The sequence below is a fragment of the Sus scrofa genome, chromosome 9 (genome assembly GCF_000003025.6).
Source record: "Sus scrofa isolate TJ Tabasco breed Duroc chromosome 9, Sscrofa11.1, whole genome shotgun sequence".
In the NCBI taxonomy this organism is placed as follows: domain Eukaryota; kingdom Metazoa; phylum Chordata; class Mammalia; order Artiodactyla; family Suidae; genus Sus; species Sus scrofa.
The window spans coordinates 126,456,548-126,481,504 of record NC_010451.4 but is presented as its reverse complement, the minus strand read 5'-3'; the positions used below and the strand labels follow the sequence as shown (position 1 = coordinate 126,481,504).

Sequence of the window (24,957 nt, the reverse complement as noted above, 5' to 3'; positions counted from 1 at the left end):
AATTCCTAATACATCTTTCTCAGTGCCTAACGTAGAAAAGGAATTGATAGTTTTTATTTTTATTAAGCATTGTCCAAATACAGCTTGTCTAATTAAAATACTGAGTGAAGTATTATACTTTGTTACTTTACCAGGTTGAAATTGCCCAGGATGTTCCATTGTCAAATTTTCATCTGGATTATATAGTAATTGAATAGATGGATTTAAATCTGGAGTTACCTGCAAGACAAATAGAATGTATTATGTCCTTACTTATAGAAAAAGTAATATGCAAATGTGAAATTCCATACAAGGGAAAAATGTCTTGACTGATCACGCTGTAGCTTTAAGAAAGTGTTGACTGTGTCAGGTCACAAAGGTACTATTTAGAGTACAGCACGTGGGACCACGTGTCCAGCAGGCCACAAAGTCATGTGCCTACCTGAAGTGGGCAGTTCATACTTTCTCTCTGGAAGGATGACGCCCATGTTATTAAAAGAACTTAAAAGGTATGCACTCTAATAGTTCCATTTGCAATAAAAGTAAACACTGCTATCAGTTATCAGAAGACAAAAACAAGAGTTCAATGGCAAATGTCAGTCTTTTTCTCCTTAAGGAAGATATAAGATCATAACAGTAGACATGGTAAATCCTGTTGCCTCTCTCGATGGAACTGGAAGCAAAACCAAACACAAATCTCCTTGTCTCAATATTTTACAATAAAAAGTTGTAGAGCTTCAGGCAGGTAAAGGGCCCCAACATTTTTCCTGCTCCCGTAAGCACACGTTCCTTATCATTTCTAAAGAATGGTAGGAAGCAATGACAAGAGCTCCTACTAATTAAGCAGAGGGATCCAATGCAAACAAGATTAGACCCGGCAGGTGTAAGTGCCCTTATCAAATCAAGATGTGCTAACAGGACATTAGCTTAGAAGCCTCTGCCAAAATCTAAACAAATTTACTTCACTAAATCCCTTCACCTTCAATCTAGAAAACCTTCCAGTGTGCCCTTCAGAGCGGTCTGAAGTTGCTGTCAGAGCCTGGTACATATCACGCGTCCCGTTAAAGGTCTGCCTTTCCGGGTGAGGGGTGGTGGTGGTGGTGGTGGTGGTGGGTAATGAGGGTTGCTATCTGTTCTCAATGTGATTTTCTTTTTTTCCAAGAGGGCAGATCCAGCAGAGGACTGACTCAGTCTCTGAGAGGAAAACTGCACCCAGACAAAACAAATCCCAGGGACGAAAAGCAGAAGTAAACAGGTTTTCACAGCAACAGTGACATAAACATGCCTTCTCCGACCTCTCTAGCTGTTTTCTCTGAGTTACTGAAGCCTCTCAACCTTCTGTCAACGCGCCTCTGTTCCTCCTCAGTCACCACGCCTCCCCCCCGCACACCATCACCCTCCTCCAGAGATAAGGGCGACGGGCAGCCACAGACTCTTAGGTCCACTGCGGCCAGCTCCAGTCTAGGGCGGTTGCCCAGATGTATATTTAACGCGGAGAAATCTAATCTCTCACATCTAATCTCTCAGGCTATTGTGCCTCCAGGGGATGGCAGAACAGGTGAGGGTGGCCGGAGGGAACCAGTTCTCAGACGGTCCGAAAGGGCAAAGCGGGGGTGCGGGGCGACGGAAGGAGGGAGAACGCGACCAGCGGCGCGCTCGGAGCACCCCCTTTCCAGGGATCACCTTGCGCTGACCTAGTTGAACCGCGCAGGACGGAACCGAGCCGGGTGCGGGAGAAGGGCGGGGGCGGGGCGGGGCCAGAGGGGGGCGGGGCCAGAGGGGCGGGGCCCCGAGCGCAGTAAGGCTGGGCTCGCCGCTCATTCGCCGACGCCTTCGGACCGGAAGCACCCGGGAGGCGCTGGCGGCGGCGGCGGCGGCGGCTGCGGCGGCGCACGTGGTGACGTGCGAGGGGGTGCGGCGCGAGCGGGTGGCGGCGGCAGTGTGTCCCGGGCGCGCGTGGAGGACGGTCGCTGCGAGCTGCTGGGCGCAGTGTCTCTCCCTGCGGCTTCTCCGCTGCTGTGCCGGCGAGCGAGCGAGTCCCCGCGAGTCCCCGGCGTCTCTCGCCCTCCTCGCAGCCTTCGCGGACTGTGGCCCGTCTCCCCCGCTCGATCGCTCCCCCCGCCGCGGCCTCGAGGCGCTTTCCGTTGGGCCGAGTCCCGCTCGCTTCCTCCTGCTCCCCGTTGAAGCTCCAGAGATGAGTTTTTCCATCTCTTCAGAGATGAACCAGGTAATGCGCGCTGCTCCCGCCGACGGCGGGGGAGGAGGGCGGGACCGGGCTCGGAGCCGGAGGTAGCGCGGCGCGGTGTCCGGGTCCCGGGGAGGATGCCCCCAGCCGCCGCCGCCCCCCTCTCGAGGGGCGAGGAGTCGGCGCTGCGGTGGTTGCTGGGTCGCGCTGGCGGGCGAGGGCGGGGTGTGGGCCGCCCCGGAGAGCGCTGTGGCCGGGGAGTCGGGCGGGAGGAAAGAGAAGCTTTTGCTCGTGGGGACCGCGGAAACCTGGGATTAGCCGCCGCTGGCCAGGGGTGACCACCCGGAAGGTGGGCTTGGGAATCTCCGTTCTACTGTCATGAACTGACTGACGCCCAGTGTAGGAGTCTGCCCGAGGGCTGGACTCTATTCCGGAGCCCTCCCAGGACCCGGCGCGTACGGGCAGGGAGCTGGCCTAGGGACCCCCATCGGTGCCCCGGGCCTGGGGTAGGGTGGCACCCCTAATCGCCGTGGGCCGCGGGGTCCTTTGTTCCCGCTCCACGTTGCCCGCTCTTCTTGCCAAGCGCGGGGAGAAGGGGGCGGGAGGATGGAGGGAGCGGCTGCCCCTGACGTGTCGGCGCTGAATGACTGCGGGGCCGGCCAATCCCGGGCGGGGGTGTGCAGACGCTGGGCGCCTCGCCTCGCAGCCTTCGGTAGTGGGCTCGGGCCGGGCCCCGCGGGGATGAAGGCCCGGGGCTGCAGGGCTCTCCAGACAGTCACTCTGGGGGACTCGCCACTTTTTGCAAACGAAATCGTCAGAGAGGTTTGCTCTTTTTCTGTCTTTCTGCACATCTTGCAAAGCGACTCGGGTTGTAAGCTCTTGATGGTAGGAAGGCATTAGGCTGTATCAGATTGAGGGTTTAACAGAGGGAAACTTGAACCATAAATACTTTAGAAATAAATTGACTTCTTCAAGTCAACGTAGACAGATCTATTGTTTGAAACCGCTGACGTTTCAAAAACTAGTAAGTATGAATCAGATGCCTGCAGGGTTCATTTTTGTTTTCTACTGTCTTTTGTCAGTGATGGAGGATTAGACACCCAGGCATCAAGCTAGCTGTTCTTTTGAGGATGATGGGGGTGTGTGTGTGTGTGTGTGTGTGTGTGTGTGTGTGTGTGTGGTGATCTCCTGCGTTGGAGTAAATAACTTCTAGGCATAGTACTACTCTAAACAATTCAACAAATACAGCATGGAGTAGCATGTTGTCTTTTAATAATTTTAGCACTGGTGGTTGGTTTAAGGATAACAGAATACTGATGAATAGTTTTAGGCATAATCATGCTGAAACTTTTGTCTGAAAGATGCTGAAGAAGCAAGTTATTTGTATATCTGAAGATGAGACATACACTGACTATTTAGAATTGGCTTAAGAAGAATATAACACCAGCTGGCAGGCTACTTGTCAAGTGTCTTTAATTTGGTAGTGAAAGGTAAAACTGGACTAGTGTCACTGACCTAAAAGAGAGGCAGAATGGTTTTCCTCCATATTCTCCTCATAGATGAACTCTCTGTAATTAATGAATAGATGTTGATTTCTTAATCTTAATTCATAGTTCTGTTTTTCTAACTTTCCCCCCAAATAATGCATTCCAGGTTTTGGTTATAGTTTCACATTAGTGTCTTTTTGGCTACTTACTTTGGAGTGGGGCTTTATTTTTCTTGCTTGAAGGATATTTGAGGTAGCAACTGAATGTGTTTTGCAAATGTGTTGGTTTTTTAAATGTAAGATGTTTTCCTGTTGGAACCGTCTAAATCATTGATTTTAAGATGAAGTGCCCCTAAAGATCATTTCATTGACTTTTCAGCAGTATGATTGGAGAGTCAGGAAAGTTGGGGACCCTCCTACCTTGTATTCAAGAGTATAAATTGAGGAATTAATGAATAAGGGAGTGATTTCTGAGCTTTTGTTGGAACCGCAGGAAATACATGCTTATATTCATTTGTAAACTCGTTACCACCTTGTAAGTGATTTCTAAATCTACACCTGGCTCAGTATCCTTACAGTTCTGGTATCAGCCTGGTTGCCTAACAGGTACTTCACTCAGCCTTTCTATATGTCCCAAGGCAAATTCCTCTTTTCCTTCTAACTTTAAGCATGAAACAAACTGAAAATGTCTCTGCCTCGGTTTTTGGAATTCTAATTTCGATACTGATTTTGGTAATGATGCCATTGTCATCCATAGATAATAATGTATAATATCTTAATTTCCCTGCATCCCTGTTTTACCCATTCCTCTAGACCATCCCTCACATTTCTGTGAGAGGGTCCTTTGCCTCCTGCTGAAGTCTTATTCTGCTCTGCTTAAACCCTAACGTTGATCTCTTTTACTTCCTCTCCTACTCTTCACCATATGCATCCTGCAAACTACAGTCTATTGAAACAGAAATAGCTGCAGTTTCTGGAATATATGTGCTTCTCATACCTTTTTCCCCCTTTGTTCGAACTATTTTCACCACTTAGTTTGTCTTTCTGGTTGGTTTGTGGAGTGAGTGTTCAAGGCTGGGAAATGGAGTTAATAACTCCATTGTGTTACAAGCATCCCATTCCCAAATTGTGCCTGCCATATGTTTGGAACCATAAATGTTTATGGGATGAAAGAATTGCAGAACCATGAGGTTAAAAGCGTGGAGCCAGTGAGTGAGTTTGGTGAGTTTTGATATAGGTGGATTGTTTCAGACATTTAAAACTTCTAGTTTTAAAAAGACTCATTGTCTTACTTTGTATTATTATAAAGTCTGTCCTTTAAAAATGGAGTTAGTTGCTATTTTGTGTGAGTTGGCTACCCTCAAAAAATTTCCTTAAAGTTTAAATAATACTTGTAGTTTGCCTTGAGGTTTTAAGGATGCTTTGAAAGTTTGATGATAACATTTTATCTTGCTCTTACTGAATGCCTGAGAAGAATTTTAAGGGAGGTCATATTGTGCCTACCTTTTTTTATAGCTCTTTGATAAGACTTGTTGAATTCTATTTCAGTTAAGCTACTCTTTGGGGGGGGTGGCTGTGGTAACATGTGAACTTCTGAGTTTTACTAAAGCAGTTTAATTACTCATTTATGAGTCTTATCTCCCTTTTCTTGCACTGGCCATGTTAAGAAATTGAAGTATATTTACCAGAATAAATTTTATACTTTTATGTAGCCTTTGGGATGTTGGGAGTTTTGGTTTGGCTTTTCAAAGATTAAAAAATTCTACCCATGTTTTTATTCCATCAGTTACTGAGCGTGAGTTTCATAGACAAAACTAAGATCTATGAGTGGTTGAAAACTCAGTTTGCCCACACTAAACTTTAGTAAAAGGGAATGTCAGTTTTCAAAGACATGGTTTTGCAGGCAGAAGTTGATGTGACATCTTCCAACTTGGGGTGTGGGTGACAGGAGAGGCATATGAGGACAGTAATTGAATCAAGTTTCTGCATTAACTTAAGTGTCACGAGAACCTGGGCTAGCTTTTATAATCAAGTAGGGTTGTACTGATCAGTAGACATAAGAGATGGGGTTCATATTAAGACCTTGCTGTACTAGAAAGTCATCAAGTACTAATGTAGTAGAACCACTCTATTGCAGAACTAAATAATTTTGAACCAATCTGCATGCCAAAAGTTGCTCCAAAAATTCTCCAGTATTTTCTCCCAAAGGGCTGAAGTGATTTTAAACATCTGGGTTTTTGTTGTTCTTTGTTGTTGTTGTTTTCCAAAATAAATTTAAGGTAGAACTTTCAACTTACCAAATACAGGCATACCTCAAAGATATAGCAGGTCTGGTTCTAGACCACTGCAGTAAGGCGAGTAACATGAATTTTTTGTTTTTTCAGTGCATATAAAAGTTAGGTTTACACTACACTGTAGTCTGTTAGGTGTCCAAAGCCGTATGTCTTTTAAAACAACATGCATGCCTTAATTTAAAAATACTTTATAGCTAAAAATTGCTGACTACCATCTGACAACACTGGCTTGCCACAAACCTTCAATTTACAAAATAAACACTGCAGTATCTGCGAAGCACAATAAAATGCAATAAAACAAGTTTGCCTGTATATAGATGCCATTTTTATTCTTGTATTACATCAAAACTAGTTTAAAAATAAATACTGAATAAAACTGGTCAAAATTTAAAATACTTAAAAATCTCCATTTGTTTTTGGTGTTTCAAAGGGCACATTTTATTTGTATCCAAGATAATTTGCATGGAGGGTCTATTCCCTACCTCTTCCTTTCAGCGTTGCATAGATTTTCCTAACTTGAACTAGGTCTTGGCTGAAAATGTTTGAAAGTTTCTTTAGGATAGTGTGTTCTCGCTGTACATAGAATTGTGTGTTACTTGGAAAACATTTGTTTTGTTAGAACCGGTTTCTTAAGAAAAGCTGAATTAACTAATCTCAATGCAAGCGTAGAATAGAGGAAGTCATTATTACATAATGGTATGATATAGTTTCATTACAAGAGTAAGCATGGCCAACAGTCCCAACTTGAGCTAGAATACTCAGGTTTCCTTGAAATAAAACCTAAGCTATGGAGAGCGAGTGAAGGCATATGGGATACGGCTCTCTTACAGATTGTGCACTTGTTGAACTTAATATAATAGTTTGTTGAAATGGAGCTGGACCAGCCTTCAAGTGGATTCTGGGGTAAGGGGCTGTTAACATTAACATAATTGTTAGATTTCGAATTGTGGGTTTGATTGATGTATATGGGAAGTCTAGGTAATTTTAGGATATCCATTTTTAAAAGTATGCACACCTTTCAGATAATTTCTTATTTAGTTCTGGTTTGCTGAATTAGATAGTGGTGTAGTAGCAGTTCCGGTGATTAAAAAATAAGTACCATGTGACTTTGATACTTATAGTTAATGACATGAAAATGAGGGGGAAGAGTAGGTAGGACTGAATGCGATTATGCTGAAGATGCGATTTGAACCAGAAATGTTTCATTGGTAGTTTACTACTGTAGATGAGAAAAATAATCGTAGCAAGCACAGGCATCAGTATTTTCCCCTTAATTTAGTACATTTCAACAGATTACTCATCTTTATACTCAAGTTTCTAAGCTAGCTGTTTTGGTATGGGGGAGATGGGAAGGATACAAAGATAAATGGGACAGAGGGCTCTCTGCCTTCAAGGGACCTTGAATCAAGGAAGATAAGCAGATGCACAACCCAGAACAGACCAGCTGGAAGATCACACATACACACTTTCCACAAGGGCTCAGTATGTGGAAATTGAGGAGAAACTACTCCAGAGACTTGGTTAAGAGTATTCCAAGAGAAGAAAACAACTTGAGGGAGTTCCTGTCATGGCGCAGTGGAAATGACTCTGACTAGGAACCATGAGGTTGCAGGTTTGATCCCTGGCCTAGCTCAGTGGGTTAAGGATCTGGCGTTGCTGTGAGCTGTGGTGTAGGCCAGTGGCTAGAGCCCCGACACAACTTGAGCAAAGGAACAGAGGCAGGGAAGTAGGGAGCACATTTTGGGAAACTGTGTCTGGTTTAACTGTAACACTGTATATGTGTCTGGGAGTAATGCCCGAAGGTTGCTTGCTGGTTGGTAAAAACAGACAGATCACGTTTCTATATTAGTGGAAATCTGATAGTAAAGAATATTAGAGTTAACCAACATTTGTATTGTTTTCTAATTTTATAGTTGTATATCTCACTTAAATGATAAAAGTTACTAGCACCTGCCGCCTGGGGAAGGATTTTTTTCCCCCCCAATTACCTGAGTAGTTGCAGGTTAAATAAAAACATTTATGTATAATTGTATTTGTATTATCTTCAGCATTGTGCCATTTACCTCAAAATACCTTCAAGATTAGGACTTTGATCTACATAGACCAATGACAATCTTTGATCATTCTGAATATCTAAAATTTTTAATTGTTACAGATTATGATGCATGATTATCACAGAAGAAATTCGTGTCTATAGCTTTAAAGGACTTGATTACATCATTTTCAAGCCTGATAGTTTTGGAATCACCATTAGAGCTTAAAACACCTCTGCCATCACGTCAACCACCTGTCTTTATACCTCGACGAAGTGCTGAGTTTCCTTTGTCCTTGGATTATTTAAAACATCCCAGAAATACATTTCTCACCAGTATAGTGGGTAAGTCACAATTCAGTGCCCAGTGCAAACACTTTTTTTCCTAAAGACTGTGCCAAGTACACTAACGGCCTTTCACAATTTTTTTTGAAGGTGGAGAAGTCAGTATTATTTGCAGAAAAATATTTCCTATTTTTTTCCTTTCTGTGAACTGTTTTGAATTTAAATCAATCAGTTATTCAGACTGAAGTCTTCTGCTTTTAATGATGCATTTTTGTGTAGTCCTTGGTCACTTGTTCACAAAAAAAGGTGAAATGGAAATTTTTTTAAAGAACATACATTTCTATCATGTATTTTTTTGAGATAAGTGGTTTAGAATATGTGACCCTTACAAAGGGAATAGAATTTGTTAGTCTCATATGTCAGTTTTTCTCATTTGTGGGTAAAGGAGTGACCACCGCCCGAAGCCAAGGAATCTCTATGGGGTGACCACTTCACATCCTTCCAGGCATTTAGGTTTCTCCCTGTATGGGTCTGGGCAGGGCTGGGTTTACATTTTTTTTCTCCCATCACAATGAATATGCCGATTGGAATAGAAACATGGCCCAAATTGCTAGGATATCATAACACTACTGTGTGAATCCTTTAAAAGACTCATGACCAAAGTTATAGGGATACAGAGCCTTGGACGGTCCTTGCCAGCATTGTTTTAGCAATGTTTTCATGCGATAAAATTTTGATGTGTTGTTGAGAAGATGGAATACGAAAATTAATGACACTCTGTTACTCTTTAAAATATAAGAATCACCCTAAGTAAAAATAACTTGGCTTTCTTTCTGCCCTTTAGCCAAATTATAAGGAAAAATGATTCCCAATGGATATTTAATGTTTGAAGACGAAAATTTCATTGAGTCTTCTGTTGCCAAATTAAATGCCCTGAGGAAAAGTGGCCAGTTCTGTGATGTTCGACTTCAGGTATTTAAAACTTTAATTGGAAACTTACAGAGTTGCTCTGTCATTACTAAAAACCCTGAGTTCTTAGGTTTGTTTGTTTTCTTGTTCATAGGAGGCATTTAATGAAATCAGTTAAAAGAGAATTTACCAAGAAATGTAGGATGAAGCCTATGATGTACTCATTAGCTGAAGAAGTACACAGTCCACAGGTGCTTCTAATTTTAATTCCTCATCTTTCAGGTCTGTGGCCATGAGATGTTAGCACACAGAGCAGTCCTGGCTTGCTGCAGCCCCTATTTATTTGAAATCTTTAATAGTGACAGTGATCCTCATCGAGTGTCTCACGTTAAGTTTGATGATCTCAATCCAGAAGCTGTTGAAGTCTTACTGAATTATGCCTACACTGCCCAGTAAGTCCTTTGAAGTACATTTTATGACTAGGGAAATGTAGAGTCTCTTTAAATTGATGATCTGTGTTTTAGGAGTTCTCTCATGGCGCAGTGGGTTAAGGATCCAGGATTGTCACCGCAGTGGCTTGGGTTGCTGCTGTGGCACGGGTTCCATCCCCTGTCTGAGAACTTCCACATGCCTCGGGCACAACCAGAAAAAAAAAAAAAAAAAAAAAAAAATCTGTGTTTTAGTTTTAAGTCTTGGTATGATAAATGATAAATAACCCTTTTTCCAATAGGTTGAAAGCCGATAAGGAATTAGTCAAAGATGTTTATTCTGCAGCAAAAAAGCTGAAGATGGACCGTGTCAAGCAGGTAGAGTACCAGAAGTAATATATAAGGTGTGCTGTTACTACAGGGTCTTATTTTATATGAGTAATATGCATAATTTGCCATAAGACATTTCTCAGTCTCAAGAACTTGAAAATATTCCTTTTTCTCTAGAGAACTGAATGTGTATGTAGTGTTTAGCAGCAGTAACACAGTAAGATATCCTCAGATAATTCAAGCTGAAATCTTCCAGTTGTCTTCTCTGACAGGGTATCTATGTCAGTCTCTGATAGCATGAGTTACAATAGGTTTTTTGGTGTTTTTTTTTTTTTTTTTTTTTTTTTGCAATTAATCACATAACTTAAATCCTCAGTTCTTTGTTCTGTACTTCTTGGTTCCTCTTTAGAAGTATTCCTTCTAGAATATAATGCCATTAAGAGGTACTTAATAATTCATAAGGAAAAAAAGGCATTTAATCCTCTGATGTAGGGATCAGTAAACTGCAAGCCCTAGGCCAGCTGCCTGTTTTTTATAAAGTTTTATTGTAACATAGCTTTCATTTACATATGGTCTGTGGCTGCTTTCCCACCTGCTGTGAGGAAGTATGGCTCACAAGCCTCAAATACTTACTATCTAGCCCTTTAAGAAAAGTTTCCTATTAAAAAAAAAATAATAATAATAATAAAAAGTTTCCTGACCCCTCCTCTCATGTCATTCCTTGCTTAAAAATCCTTCTGTAGTTATGGCACATATCCCTCAGGTTAGCATTCCCGGCACTCCTTAATATGGTTGCTATTTTTCTAAAATTATTTCCTGATTGTTTTTTTTATCTTTTGTTCTAACCAAATTGTTGCAACATCTTCCCTAATTCCTATCTGCATTCCTCATCATCTCCCCTATAGAGCCCAGTTCAGATTATTGCCTTATGAAGCCTTATCTAGTAATTCTAGTTAGAAGAAGTACTTGTCTTAACATTTCATGTGAGTTATCATAGCCTTTCAGTTTGTTGCAATTTTTTGATTTATTTTTATATTTTCACATAGTATTTACACACTGGGTATTAAATATTTGTTAAATAAAATACATGTAAATGTTGGCATTCATGTATTTCTTTCCCAAGGTTTGTGGTGATTATTTACTATCTAGAATGGATGTTACCAGCTGCATCTCTTACCGAAATTTTGCAAGTTGTATGGGAGACTCCCGTCTGTTGAATAAGGTTGATGCTTATATTCAGGAGCATTTGTTACAAATTTCAGAAGAAGAAGAGTTTCTTAAACTTCCACGGCTAAAGGTAAAATCTATAAAGATTTAAAGGTTAAATCTCTAAAGAGATAGATACTCATTAGTTCCAGGCATGTAATCTTTGTCCATGTTTCAAACAAATGAATAATGGTTATGAAAAAGACAGTGTGTTGAAATGATATTGTTACTTTTAGCAGTGTAATGGTTTTCTGCCTACCATTTTATGTGGGCCAGGGGCATGCTACTGGTTTCCTTACAAATTAAGAGTAAATGGCAGTAAAAAGCTTTGGCAGCTTTATTATGAAATTGAGGACTTGAGGCTCAGCACTGATCTGTGTGTCTTTTTTTCCCCAACTGTAGCTGGAGGTAATGCTTGAAGATAATGTTTGCTTGCCCAGCAATGGCAAATTGTACACAAAGGTAATCAACTGGGTACAGCGTAGCATCTGGGAGAATGGAGACAGTCTGGAAGAGCTGATGGAAGAGGTTAGTTTTAAAGTAAATGGGAGTCAACAATTCTTAAAAATTATTTTGCTGTAACATGAAGGATTCCCTTTCACTTTTATTTTATAACCATGACCCTAAAGAATTTAAATTTTGCTATAGGTACCCCTAAGCTGAGAAACAGGGGGGGTGTCCAGGTGAGCTGAATGAACTGTTCAGTTTGGTCTTCTGCTTTTCTTTTATTTATTTCTTTGCTTATTATGTGCTGTTAACTTTCTTTAAAGTAGCATGTAATTTGCTTTAGAAATGGGAGGTGGTACTGAAATTTTCTGTAGATTCTTAACTTTTCTTCACAGGTTTTTGCTTTAAATTTGACAAGTAGGTAAAAGCTTCTAATGGTTGTTCCTCCCCATTGATTTATCTCCCCATAGGTTTATTAACAAAACTAGGATACCCAAGACTGAAGAAACAAGAAGAAACCTCAAGTGTATTGACACGTAAAGAAGCAGCAGTCCTGCCCCAGTTCTCCTAAGAAAAATCCGCTGTGGGCAGAGAACGATGATGATTTAATGGTGTTTACTCCTTTACAGGATTCTTATCTTTAAAGCTTTGTGGTTTTCAATGGTGTTGTTCATACCTCCTCACTTAACTTGAGCTACTTTTTAAAAAACACTCAAGAAAAAAATTGACAGAGGAATGGTGGGAATTAAACGCGTGCAGATGGAGCAGTGGAGTGACCTTGAGTTTATCCCTCCACTTAAGACTTTCAGATTCACTAAAGGCTTACCAAAGCTTTTAGGCCTTTAAAAATACAATTATTACGCTCTAAAAAGGCTAACAGGTGATCTTTAAATGCTATATGGTTTCCCACTTGAAAATCAGATGCATTACCCATGTATTTGCATCTGTTAAGGGAAGTATCTATAACTTGTTTGAATTTTTGCATTTATTTTTTATCTGTTTTTCTTGACATTGCCAACAGGACAAATATGTTTATGCACATCAGACCATTTATCTTTGAAGGTGTAAACCATATCCAATATTTCATTGTAAATATGTATATCCTTTAAGAGCCTATAAATTGTACTAGTGCCTTTTTTTTTTTTCTTAATGCTGTATCATAGAAGCTATGAGAAAAATGAAGATTTCTTTCAAGCCAACGAAGCCAAGGACTCTTCAGCCAGTATTAGAAGATTCTGTGTTTTATTTTTGTTTTTTTAAATTTTTACAACCATGACATGTATTTTCTTTACTTCGGGATCCTGCCCAGAGTAAGATGTCAAGAAGCTCAAGAAGCACACTGGAGGTTACCCTGAGGCGTTTGTGTGATCTGCATACTAGTGGAGCAGCCATGGAGACAGTAGCCACATGGGTGTTCTGTTGCTGTTTTGCAGGTTCAAACCTTGTACTACTCAGCTGATCACAAGCTGCTTGATGGGAACCTACTAGATGGACAGGCTGAGGTGTTTGGCAGTGATGATGACCACATTCAGTTTGTGCAGGTACACATTGCACATCTGAGGTAACCTCAGGTTAAAATTTGATTAGAGCATTTTATAGTATACTGAGATTTTCCTTTAATAAAGGAAAGTGGAAGCACTCCATTGGTATAACTGGACAGAAACATTTGCGGGAGAAAACAAGCATATCTTAGCATTACTACCATTTTTGCCACATTAAAAAAAGTTAACACAACAAATTAGGAAACACCATTTAGATTTTTTTCCCCATCAAGTGCGATTTACAAGTAGTAAGAAAAAGGGCCGGTAAGATGAAGCAGCAGAGAAATTGATATTTTGGTTAGGTTACAAAAAATAGTCCTTTGGACTGTTAGACCCAATTTCAAAAAACAAAAATTCAGGTATAAACGTTTCTCGTTTAAAGGTAAATAACATAGAGAAAAGTGTACGAATCATAGGTGTTACATAGTGAACCCACTGGTTTAAACTCCACCTGGGTCAAGAAGAGAAAATTTCTAACATCTGGGAAACCTTCTTCTTGCCCCCTTCCTAGTCACTGCCCTGCACCATCCCAAAGGAAACCATTATCTGAACTTCTGAAGCACTACATTAGTTTGCCTATGTTTGGAATTTATGGAAATGGTTATACAATATATATTCTTTCTGTTTAGCCTTTAGCTCAGCATTGTATTGTGAGGGATAAACTAGGCTGAGTTGACCGAACTTAACAGGTGTTTTTCTTCAATAACTGGAAGGTAAATGGTAGACTCAGAAATAACCTGTATGGTGATATTATCAGGTGTTCTGTGTCAGTAGTGGCTGAATATTTTTATTTTCACAAAAAGGTTTTTGGGTCTGAGTTGAGAATTGTGTTCATGTTTATGCATTTTGAACATTGAGGATATTTTCCCTCTTATCTCTGAAAATCTTAAGTTAATGGCTTTTTAAAGTACTCTTTGAACAAGCGGAGGCTGAGTGCCTGATAAGTGGCAGGCCAGGATGTTCGTCGGTATGAGGGCCCAAAATGTGCAAGAGACGGTTTCTGTTTGCAGGAGCTTACAGGAGTAGGTAAAACAAACAGACTTATAAGAATTACCTACAAAAGCCATTAAGAGGAGGGCATGGTGGAACCAAAAGGAGAAAAACTAGGGAAATTTCATGAAGGAGAAAACATTTGAACAGTCTGAGGATTTCGGAGAGTTTGCATAGCAGATAGAGGACGTATGTCAGTTAGCAAAGGATACCTATGCAAGGATGAGACTCGTGGAATTGCAGGTTGCAAAATTCCAGAAGTAGGTAAATGACCCAAATGGGGCTCATACTTTATCCTACAAGTAGAGAGGAATTTCAGAGAATTTTAGATAAGGGAGTATGATCTGAACTGATGTATTGTGCAACTTTAATAATAGTAAAAAAAACTGGGCAATAGTGTAACAATAGGGGGATTGGTTAAATTATGGTTTCCATACAGCAGTGATCTGTATGTTCATTAATTGTATTTAGACAAACAGTTAACTCTCAGCAGTCTCCAGGGTGTGGAATTCCGGCTGATTTGTGGGTTTTTTACTTTACAAAGTGATTGCATCAAACCCTTCTATTTTTATGACCAGGTACAAAGGGTAGATTAAAGCTTGTGAAACCAATTCGTAGGCTATTACAAGCAAGTAGTTCAGGTGAGGGCTTGAGGGAAAAGAAGAAAGGGTGGACTCTAGACATTTATAGTTACAAAGGTGCTTAGCGATTGTTTAGATTAGGAAAGTTAAGGAAAAGAGAGAATTTGAGGTTGAGTAGGATTCTGACCTGTGTGACTCATTCAAAGGTGTGCCATGAATAGAGATCACCAAGTAAAAAGGATGAGGACACACACATCAGGCTTCAGGAATAGGAAAAGAGGTTGAGAAGAAGCTATTAGAATCTGATGGTGGTGTACCAAGTAGCTAACTTAGCATGAGAGAAAGTTCGGAGGAGGTCTGAGTTGTTGACTCTCAGATCACTCTCTGGGAGGTCGTGTAAGAGGACGTCTCCTGTGCGTTGGTTTTAGGAAGCCACTTTGGTAGCATTCAGTGGGTATAGTTTCCAGAGTGTTAAGGTTCAGAAACCCTCAGCTTGAGAAGTGATGGTGTCTGAAAGAGAAAGCCACCAGGGACCATGCCCTGGGGAGTGAGAGGCAAAGAAAGGCTGGGCTAGTGGGTGAGCTGGGTGGGAGGAACGGGTAAAGGAAAGTTTGAAGATAAAGAAGAGTAAAGAATTAGGTTGGAACGTGTTCTGGAAGGAATATAAAGGAGTTAACCAGCACTTCTATATAAGGCTTGTTAGGTGCATAATACTAAGTAGTCTTCATTGTTATAGTGCTTTTCTCTTTCATATTGACTTTCTGTTACACTCCGTACATTAGAACAGTTTTCTTGACTGCAGTAAGAGTTCTTAACGTAAGCACTGTCAATCTGTATTATTTTGGATTCCTTCTTCCCACAGATTGGGAAAGGTCCATAGAAGTACCTTGCAATTCCTAGGAGCAAAGGACACAGACTTCATAGTATAAAGGAGTGGATTTATACCCAGAATTCCTGATCTTTATCTTAGTTTTATTGCCTTAGGCAATGGATATCTTCTCTCTGATTTTCAATATTTTTATCTACAAAATCAATAGGGAATATCGCCCTTACCTTACTGGATTAAGAGACAATGTGAATAAAGTGCATAATAATACCTAGGTACATAGTAAATCCTAAATGGAACTTAATGATAACCATTAGCATGGTACATTCTCTGCCTTTGCTCAGAATAGCCTACTTATGCTGTAACCATACTTGAATTGCCCATACCAAACTTGATAGGTTTTTCGCAGCTTCAAGTAGCTACCAGAATCTTTTTTTTAATTATTATTACATGGCCTTTTTCTTCCACTAGAAACAGATTTCCATTAGAGATCCTACTTATCCATGTGGCTCTGGCCCTGGGGACAACATTAAGTAGCTGAGCAAAGTTGGCAGGTACTGAAGGTGGTGCCTCTTCATTGAGCAGTTCCTATCAGGGTAGTCTTGACTGCTGATATCTCATGATTCTCTCCTTTGGAAGTGTCAGGGGCTAAAGTGATTGGAAGAAACCCATCACAGTGAACTTATTCATGAGGACACAGTGTAATCCGCTTACAGTCATTTAAAAATTTGCAACTCTGCCCATTTATCCATCTTTTACTGTTCCTGTGTATTCCTTTATGAATATTTTGTCCTTTTGGTAGTAGTATTTCATTTATTTCTGGTTACTATTTTTTACTTTTGTTTGAGGTAGTTTGATTTATCTAGAAAAACCACTCTATAACACCTTTAAGGTGATCCTAAAGAAGTACACTTTCAAACGTTTCTTGTAATTGTCACGTTTTTCCTATAAAATAACTTCCAAAGATCCTGGATGGTTTTATGTCTGCTCACTTTTTGCTGCCATTGTATAAAGAATACCGGTACACATGATTTAGTTAAGGTTGGCAGTTTCGTGGAGATAGTGCTTTTAAGTGTATTTATTCTCTCAGTTAATTCATATCATTTTAGGTTTGTAACATATTTTGGAAGCTTCTTTATTTACCTAATAAAAAGACTGCGTGAGCTTGTGTGGACTGTGAGGGGGTAGGTTCCTTTTTTCCCTCCCTTGAGTGTGCGGATACTTGATCCACAGCATGTTTTTTTCATTGTTGAGCCTGAGCTTTTCCTTGACCAGGCTGGGTGTAGTTGTTTCCTCATTAAGTGGAGATGGAAGAATGCCACTGATGTGTGTCAGCCAGGAAGTGTTGGTTTGTGGCAAATCCAGGTGTGCTGTGAGTGTCGTGCGTAGGCGAAGAGGACTTAGTGTTTTCAGTGTTGTGGAATAGCTCAGGAGCAAAGGTGCACCAGCTATGGTCTTTGGCTAGGTTTCTGTAGCTGCCTTTTGATTTTGCAGAAAAAGCCACCACGTGAGAATGGCCATAAGCAGATAAGTAGCAGTTCCATTGGATGTCTCTCTTCTCCAAATGCTACAGTACAAAGCCCTAAGCATGAGTGGAAAATCGTTGCTTCGGAAAAGACCTCAAGTAAGTGTGTTACATCTGTCATACTGTCTTCCATTTATTTAAGAAGGAGTTTTAAGTGGAACCATATAATCCTTTTATTAAAGTGACTGAGGAAAACACTTGGAAGCAACTAAATTTGGAAAACAGTAGCAGATCAATCCCTGTCTGGGATCCGGAGTCCAATTCAGGATCACACAGCAAGCAAAAGTAGTAAAAACTGCATCTTTAAACACAGAACTCTTGTGCTTACAGATAACACTTACTTGTGCCTGGCTGTGCTGGATGGTATATTCTGTGTCATTTTCCTTCATGGGCGAAACAGCCCACAAAGCTCACCAACAAGCACTCCAAAACTCACTAAAAGTTTAAGCTTTGAGATGCAACCAGATGAGCTAATAGAAAAGCCCATGTCTCCTATGCAGTATGCACGATCTGGTCTGGGGACAGCAGAGATGAATGGCAAACTCATAGCTGCAGGTAAGAGTAGAAGGGTGAGTGGACTTCTTTTCAGAAACCTTCAGCTGGCTAAGCCTCTAAGTGGACGTTTATGCTTGCTTGTCACTTGCAAACTTTGGAAGGCAGGATTTAATAAGCCCTCTTCCCTGGCTTTCCACTTTGCTACGTTCTAAGAAGCATGCAGTAAAGTCAGTACTGTTGTATTGCCTAGCCCCAAGTTAGTGTCTAATTCTTAAAAAAAAAAAACTATAAAGTGGGTAAATTCTTCTCTCCTTATTTTCAAGCCAAGATTAAGCAATTCACTTAAACTGATAGTATTAAGCACTTAGTTAAAACCTCAGCTAATGGGGCCTTATTAAATTTGTGGATAAAAATTCTTTTTCTCACCTGTGCACATTACTTAACCCATTCTGGGCCAGAAAGCCTGGTCCATTTTAGTGTTTTAGACGTAACTCTCTGTGTTCTTTGGCCAGGTGGCTATAACCGGGAGGAATGTCTTCGAACAGTTGAATGCTATGATCCACATACAGATCACTGGTCCTTTCTTGCTCCCATGAGAACACCGAGAGCCCGATTTCAAATGGCTGTACTCATGGTAAGTGCGTTATGTGGCGGGAAGCTGCAGCCCGTGTTTTAGCTTTTTCTCATTAACTTGAGCGTGCCAGAGATGCTGACCTCTCGCTTTTGGTGTAGGGCCAGCTCTACGTGGTCGGTGGGTCCAATGGCCACTCAGATGACCTGAGCTGTGGAGAGATGTATGATCCAAACATAGATGACTGGACTCCTGTTCCAGAATTGAGAACTAACCGCTGTAACGCAGGTAATAATATTGTTCTGCTGGGATAATCAGTATTTATTTACTTTTTTTTTTTATTTCGTGTCTTTTAGGGCCGCCCCCGCGGCATATGGAGGTTCCCAGGCTCGGGGTCAATCAGAGCTGAACCTACGCCACACCAACACCAAATCGGAGCCGTGTCTGCAACCTACACCACAGCTCACAGCAACACCGGATCCTTAACCCACTGAGCAAGGCCAGGGATTGAACCTGCGTCCTTATGGATGCTCGTCAGATTCATTTCCACTGAGCCACGATGGGAACTCCAGTAAGTCAGTATTTAAACATGATGATTAATCAATTTATAATCTTATTTTATACTCACATAGGAGTTTGTGCTCTGAATGGGAAATTATACATCGTTGGTGGCTCAGATCCATATGGTCAAAAAGGACTGAAAAATTGTGATGTGTTTGATCCTATAACAAAATTGTGGACAAGCTGTGCTCCTCTTAATATTCGTAAGTAGATTTTTTTTGGCAAGACCTCTGAATCATTGGTATGCATAGTGCACACTTAACATTTTTGGGAGGGTAATAATTTGGTTTGACTTGATTTTATAGGTAGACACCAGTCTGCAGTCTGTGAGCTTGGTGGTTATTTGTACATAATCGGAGGCGCAGAGTCTTGGAATTGTCTGAACACGGTGGAACGTTACAATCCTGAAAATAACACCTGGACTTTAATTGCATCCATGAATGTGGCTAGGCGAGGGGCTGGAGTAGCTGTTCTTGGTGGTGAGTGTTGGGATTTGAGGAACTGAGGAATAAGTAGTGGCGAGAAAACTAAAATTCTCTTCTAAGATTCCAAGAGACTGTCAGTGATAACTATGTACTTGTATAATAATTAGGAATTCAGAAGCAGCTGTCTTTTCTGACACAATGGGGATTGGTGGTTTATCTTTCAGAAGTATCTTTTCTAATCCAAGACTCAGTACTTGATATATAACATAAATATATTCACCAGTCTTTTGATGGGTTCACTGAATGAAGTTCTGAGTCATCTTCTTCCATAAATCATACTCACAATGCATGATCTTGGAGTTTGAATTTGATTCTTTAGAGCAAGAATTTAAAGAATTGGATTTGCAAAATAAAAGGCATGCAAATGTCTAATTCTAGTCTTCTAATTGTCTATTCTATGTCTAACTGAAAGCATAATTTTTAGACTGTTTAAGTCTTTCCAAATTATTAAACTTAGTTTTATATAGACACAGCTTTCTTTTCACATCCATTTTATTGGCTTACATAATGTTTAATTATATAATTACAATAATGACTTTAGTTAGAATGGTTTTGGGAACAAAGCAGAATCTTTGTAAGCTGGTGGCTCAGCTGGTGAGAGCCTAAGGATGCAGGCCTGCAGTCTGCAGCCTACTGTGAGTATTGTCAGTTCTTGTACAAGTTCATGGGTGCAGGGAGGCTGAGTGACAATCAGATGAGAACATAATGAATGAGAATCCATAATGTTTTTTCCTAAGCTAAAGTGTATTTAATGCTAACATTTTATCTGTTTGAAAGTAATTAACTATTAAATTCTCTTGAAAATAGTTATAATTCAGTCTGTTTCCAAGAAGAAATAATTTCGGTACCAAAATCATGTTACATATGTGGAAAGCTCTAGGAAGTGTTGTTATCTGAAATCTACTTTCCTGTAACTTCTTCTGAATCTTAGTTCTTATGCACTGGACTAACGCAGAATTTCCAGTGCATAGAACTACTCTGGTTCGCCACTTATTTGCTGCATTTCTAGGCAAGTTGTCTAGCTTCTTCGTTCCCCATTTCTTCATCTGAAATGGCAATAATAGCAACACCCACTTAGAATTATGAGAATTGCACTTTACGGAGATGGTGCAATTGAATTGCCTGAGTTACATGTGCAAATGGGTTTTTGTCACTTTTATTCCACTTGTATCCTCAGCTTCTAGGCAGTGCTTGCCACATTAGGAGGCATTCAGTAAATATTTTTTGTTGGAATGAACAGACTTAGTGGTTCAACTAAGAACCACTAATTTTAGCAAAAGACAGATTTCGGTTTTCATCCTTATTCTCTCCATAATTGCCTTGTCTCTCTTCTCTGTTAGGAAAACTGTTTGTCGGTGGTGGCTTTGATGGTTCTCATGCCATCAGCTGTGTGGAGATGTATGATCCAGCTAGAAATGAATGGAGGATGATGGGAAACATGACGTCACCAAGGAGCAATGCTGGGATTACAACTGTAGGGAACACCATTTATGCAGTGGGAGGATTTGATGGCAATGAATTTCTAAATACGGTGGAAGTCTATAACCTTGAGTCAAATGAGTGGAGCCCCTATACCAAGACTTTCCAGTTCTAACAAATTTAACACCCTTTCAAACTAACAGGCTTAGTGATGTAATTGTGTTTAGTAGAGGTACCCTTGTGAATAAGGAGGGTGGGTGGGTATAGATGTTGCTAACAGCAACACAAAGCTTTTGCATATTGCATATTATTAAACATGCTGTACATACTTTTTTTGTGTTTATTGGGGAAGGAGTGCAAAGATGAAGGTCTCTTTTGTGTATTTTTAGGACTACTTTGGTTATTTTACTTTTTGGAAGCTGATATTGTAAAAGAATAAACCAAGAATTGATTGGGCACATCATTTCAAGAAGTCCCCTCTCCTCCACATTTGTTTTGCTGATTTGCACGTTAAATGACTCTTCCCTCAAATGTGTATTATGGGGCAAGAGGGGTAGGATTTTAAGATCTAGGCAGTTGGGTTTTTTAAGGGCCCTTTTTCAGTAACTGGAACACTCTATAACAAGAGATTTATTTAACTAGATGACAATGACTATTTTTGTTTTTATTAAAAGAAAGCTTACATGCCTACCAAGGTTTAGTCTTTTATGATTGCCTTTTTATAACTTTTTATATTCTCAGCAGAGTGCTTTACCTTGAAGTGAAATGTGGCAGGTTCAAATTAGTCAAGCAGAGCGACAGTCTTCAGAGGGTGCAGAGTGAGGTGTTCTGTACGCCCAGAATGCAAACTTCAAAGCTTTTGCCTCAGCTACATTTTTTTTTTTTTGAGAATATGATACCAATGTTTATTTGAATGGAGTTGCTGTGATTTTTATTTGATACACTGATTTTAAATACTTTGATTTCTTGGGGTTATTTTATATAGCAAAACACTCAACATTACATATATAAAACAGTAAAGAACAGTGGAGTATTCTGTCTTCTAAATAATTCCTATCTTTATCTCTAACAAAACAGTCCAGCCCTTGATTGTGGGGAAAAAAAACCAAAAAACTTTAAATTGTATTGGGTTTTGAATGTAGCCTTTATCAAAACTATGTTTTTGTTCAGTTTTTCTGTTCACATGGACAAATACTGGTCAGGGTGGTGACGTGATATCTAATCTGTAGTGCAACACATATAACTTCAGGTGCCAAAATTAGAACATCCTAATGCTTGCTGCTGATGCAAACATATTAAAGGTACTTTGCAGGTAATCCTTGCACCATGGGATTAATATGCAAATGTTGTTTGTGTACTCATTTATTACTAGAAGTTTGGTTTTTTGGAGGTTTTTTTTGTTTGTTTGTTTTCCAGTAACAATGAGCTGAAGGTTATTTGTGGGAAAAGAGATACTTGGTATCTTACATCTGAAATAAGGACTGATGTAAGGTGGTTTTTTGTTTTATTTTTTTGTTTGTTTTAATCTCAGAAGACAGAGGGCACTCAGCGGCTAATGAGCTAACTGGGACAAGAGGACTATCAAGTGGCTAACTTGGGTTAGGAAGAAAATTAGGTATTTTCTCCAATTGTTCCACTGGTACTTTGATACCTCATGTCACTCATCTATCCACAGAGAACCACCAAGAAAGGAAGACAGCTAGCCTGGTCACTATGGAATTCTTACTTGCTTTATCACTGGTTTGGTTTTGGACTAAAACTAGGTTGGCAGGTTTGAATCTGCCTAATATGACTGTTTCTTAAATGGATCTGTGTATATTCTACTTAGCACAAGGAAATAAAATTTTAGTGGGGGATTTAGAATAAAATTCTTGAAATCACTTTTCTATATGTTTGATGCAGATAATATACGGGTATACACTGGATCAGTGTTCACCTATATTACCGTTGATACCAAAGAGCTGGCTAGCTAAAATTGTGTTTTTTAAGTTGGAATGTTTTGAATATAAGAAGTTTCCATAAGGGAAAAAAACAGTGCCCAGTGACCAGTTGTTACTGATTATCCACATTTAAAACGTACGTATTTCCTTGAGAGAAGGAGAAAATGGCATAGCCTCAGTAATTTAAAAAAAATTTTTTTCTTTTACCAGTATGGATTTTGGAGTAGTTTAGAAAAGATATTGGTAATAACCACTCCTGCAATCAATTGCAATAATGCATTACACATACTAGATTAGTTCTAAAACAGTAGCAGAACTATATAAAAATACCTGTTTGAAAAACAATTGGTTAAACTCAGTCGTGAATTTTCTTTCATTATGACTTTCAAGGATAGGGTTTTGATTTTTGGCTTCTGGTATGTCTGACACACTTTTCCATTCTCAGCATGTTTTAGAATTCCTTACATAAGCATATTTTAGAGAAAAGACCAGGATTTGGGGATATTGATGAGTACTAGAATTCTTTTTTTTTTTTTTTTTTTTGTCTTTTTTGTTGCCATTTCTTGGGCCACTCCCGCGGCATATGGAGGTTCCCAGGCTAGGGGTCGAATCGGAGCTGTAGCCACCGGCCTACGCCAGAGCCACAGCAACGTGGGATCTGAGCCGTGTCTGCAACCTACACCACAGCTCACGGCAACGCCAGATCATTAACTCACTGAGCAAGGGCAGGGACCGAACCCGCAACCTCATGGTTCCTAGTCGGATTCGTTAACCACTGCGCCACGACGGGAACTCCTAGAATTCTTGCTGAACATACTGGATGTGCGCCCTATCATCTCTCCACCTCTGAATTCTTAATATTGAAGTAGGCAAAGGAGACTATGTCCCCAAAGGACACTGTGTCTGTAGCAGACTCTGAGTCACAGAAAACTCGGTGTCCACAGTACCGTTTGGTTATTTTTAAGCATACTTTGTTCTGAAAAAAGGATTTTGAAGTCTTTCTCTGAGCAAGACTTTAGATACAGGGTAAATTAACTGAGTGAAAAAGAGAAAAACAAACACCAATACATGAATCTAACATAGGAATCTCAAATACTTTGTAAAACAAGGTCTCAAATTTGGTCCTCTTAACAGGAGGCCTACTAAAGAAATCATCTATAGGTTAAAAAGGAATTACTTGTTGCAGTTTTCTTCATAATAAGACCAGAAATGTCTTAAGAGTCTTAAAAATGATAATATACACTGAGCAATAAGTAGACTTTATAAAGAGAGGGATGGGAGTTCCCATCGTGTCTCAGTGGAAACAAATCTGACTAGTATCCATGGAGGACACAGGTTTGATCCCTGGCCTGGTTCAGTGGGTTAAGGATCCGGAGCTGCCGTGAGCTGTGTCGCAGACTGGCACCTGCAGCTCCAACCGGACCCCTGGTCTGGGAACCTCCATGTGCCATGGGTGCGGTCCTGGGAAAAAGAAAAGATGTGGAGAGGCAGGTATTCAAGTACACATCCTGTGTTCTTTTAATTACTATTACTAGCATAGTGGCCAACAAAACATTTAGGTGTCACTGTTAAGAGCTCCATGCTTTACTGGAGGTTGAATAAGGGAAAGTGGCAAAAGCTCAGTTACTAAGCTGGGTATGTATAGGGTTGATATCTTGTGGAAGTACAAGAACATAAAAAGGACATATCTGAATAGACAGCTACACGTTTGCTCAGAGTGAACACCAGACTGATACAATTTTAGCCTAGAAAAAGGGCATACACAGAAGACAAAACTTTAATGAATGAGAGAATGAACCTAGAGTTGAACTGAAATGTCCAGCAAGTTAAGAATGAGAATTGCTGGAGTTCCCATCATGGCTCAGTGGCTAACAAATCTGACTAGTATCCATGAGGATGCAGGTTCAATCCCCGGCCTCGCTTATTGGGTTAAGAATCCAGCATTGTCGGGAGCTGTGGTGTTAAGTCGCAGGCAAGGCTTGGATCCCACGTTGCTGTGGCTGTGGTGTAGGCTAGCCACTACAGCTCTGATTCAAGCCCTAGCTTGGGAACCTCCACATGCCGTGAGTGCAGTCCTAAAAAGCAAAAAAAAAAAAAAAAAAAAAAAAAAAAAGAATGAGAATTGCTTAGTTAGAAGGCAAATACCAAATGTAATGCTAGTCATCCAATTAATAACAGGGCCAGCTATCCATTAAGGCTACTCCCAAATCCTGATGATATCTGCCTTCTGCATTGAGCAAGTGTTTTGTCTCTATCTTAACCAAAGGGGTACAAGCCTTTACAAAGTACAGGCTTGAAAGAAAACATCCGATAAAGGATTTGAATCCAGAGCCCTCAAAAGCTAAAATGTGGAACAAGACACTTCACCAAAGGAGATAAATGGAGTCTAATAACATGAAAACATGCTCGCTATCACAGATCATAAGAAAAATGTAAAAAAGC

The 24,957-nt window shown here is 40.2% G+C and overlaps 1 protein-coding gene across 3 annotated transcripts; it reads left to right on the top strand.

Annotated features, from left to right (window-relative positions):
* IVNS1ABP (influenza virus NS1A binding protein) lies at window positions 1,379-21,963 on the top strand. 3 transcript variants are annotated; one of them, XM_021101984.1, is made up of 15 exons: window positions 1,379-1,537; window positions 8,100-8,321; window positions 9,106-9,233; window positions 9,453-9,622; window positions 9,901-9,976; window positions 11,052-11,225; window positions 11,537-11,662; window positions 13,015-13,122; window positions 17,014-17,143; window positions 17,375-17,599; window positions 18,052-18,173; window positions 18,272-18,398; window positions 18,743-18,874; window positions 18,977-19,150; window positions 20,497-21,963. In XM_021101984.1, exons 3-15 carry the CDS (start codon window positions 9,123-9,125, stop codon window positions 20,748-20,750), a joined length of 1,929 nt encoding a protein of 642 aa, XP_020957643.1. In that variant the 5' UTR covers window positions 1,379-1,537; window positions 8,100-8,321; window positions 9,106-9,122; the 3' UTR covers window positions 20,751-21,963.

Bases quoted from the DNA above. Each gene is read 5' to 3' on its own strand.
- IVNS1ABP (XM_021101984.1), top strand. From the start codon at position 9,123: ATGATTCCCAATGGATATTTAATGTTTGAAGACGAAAATTTCATTGAG. The intron at 13,123-17,013 runs GTACACATTGCA...TTGATTTTGCAG, and splicing joins ACCACATTCAGTTTGTGCAG to AAAAAGCCACCACGTGAGAA. The intron at 18,875-18,976 runs GTAAGTAGATTT...TTGATTTTATAG, and splicing joins CTGTGCTCCTCTTAATATTC to GTAGACACCAGTCTGCAGTC.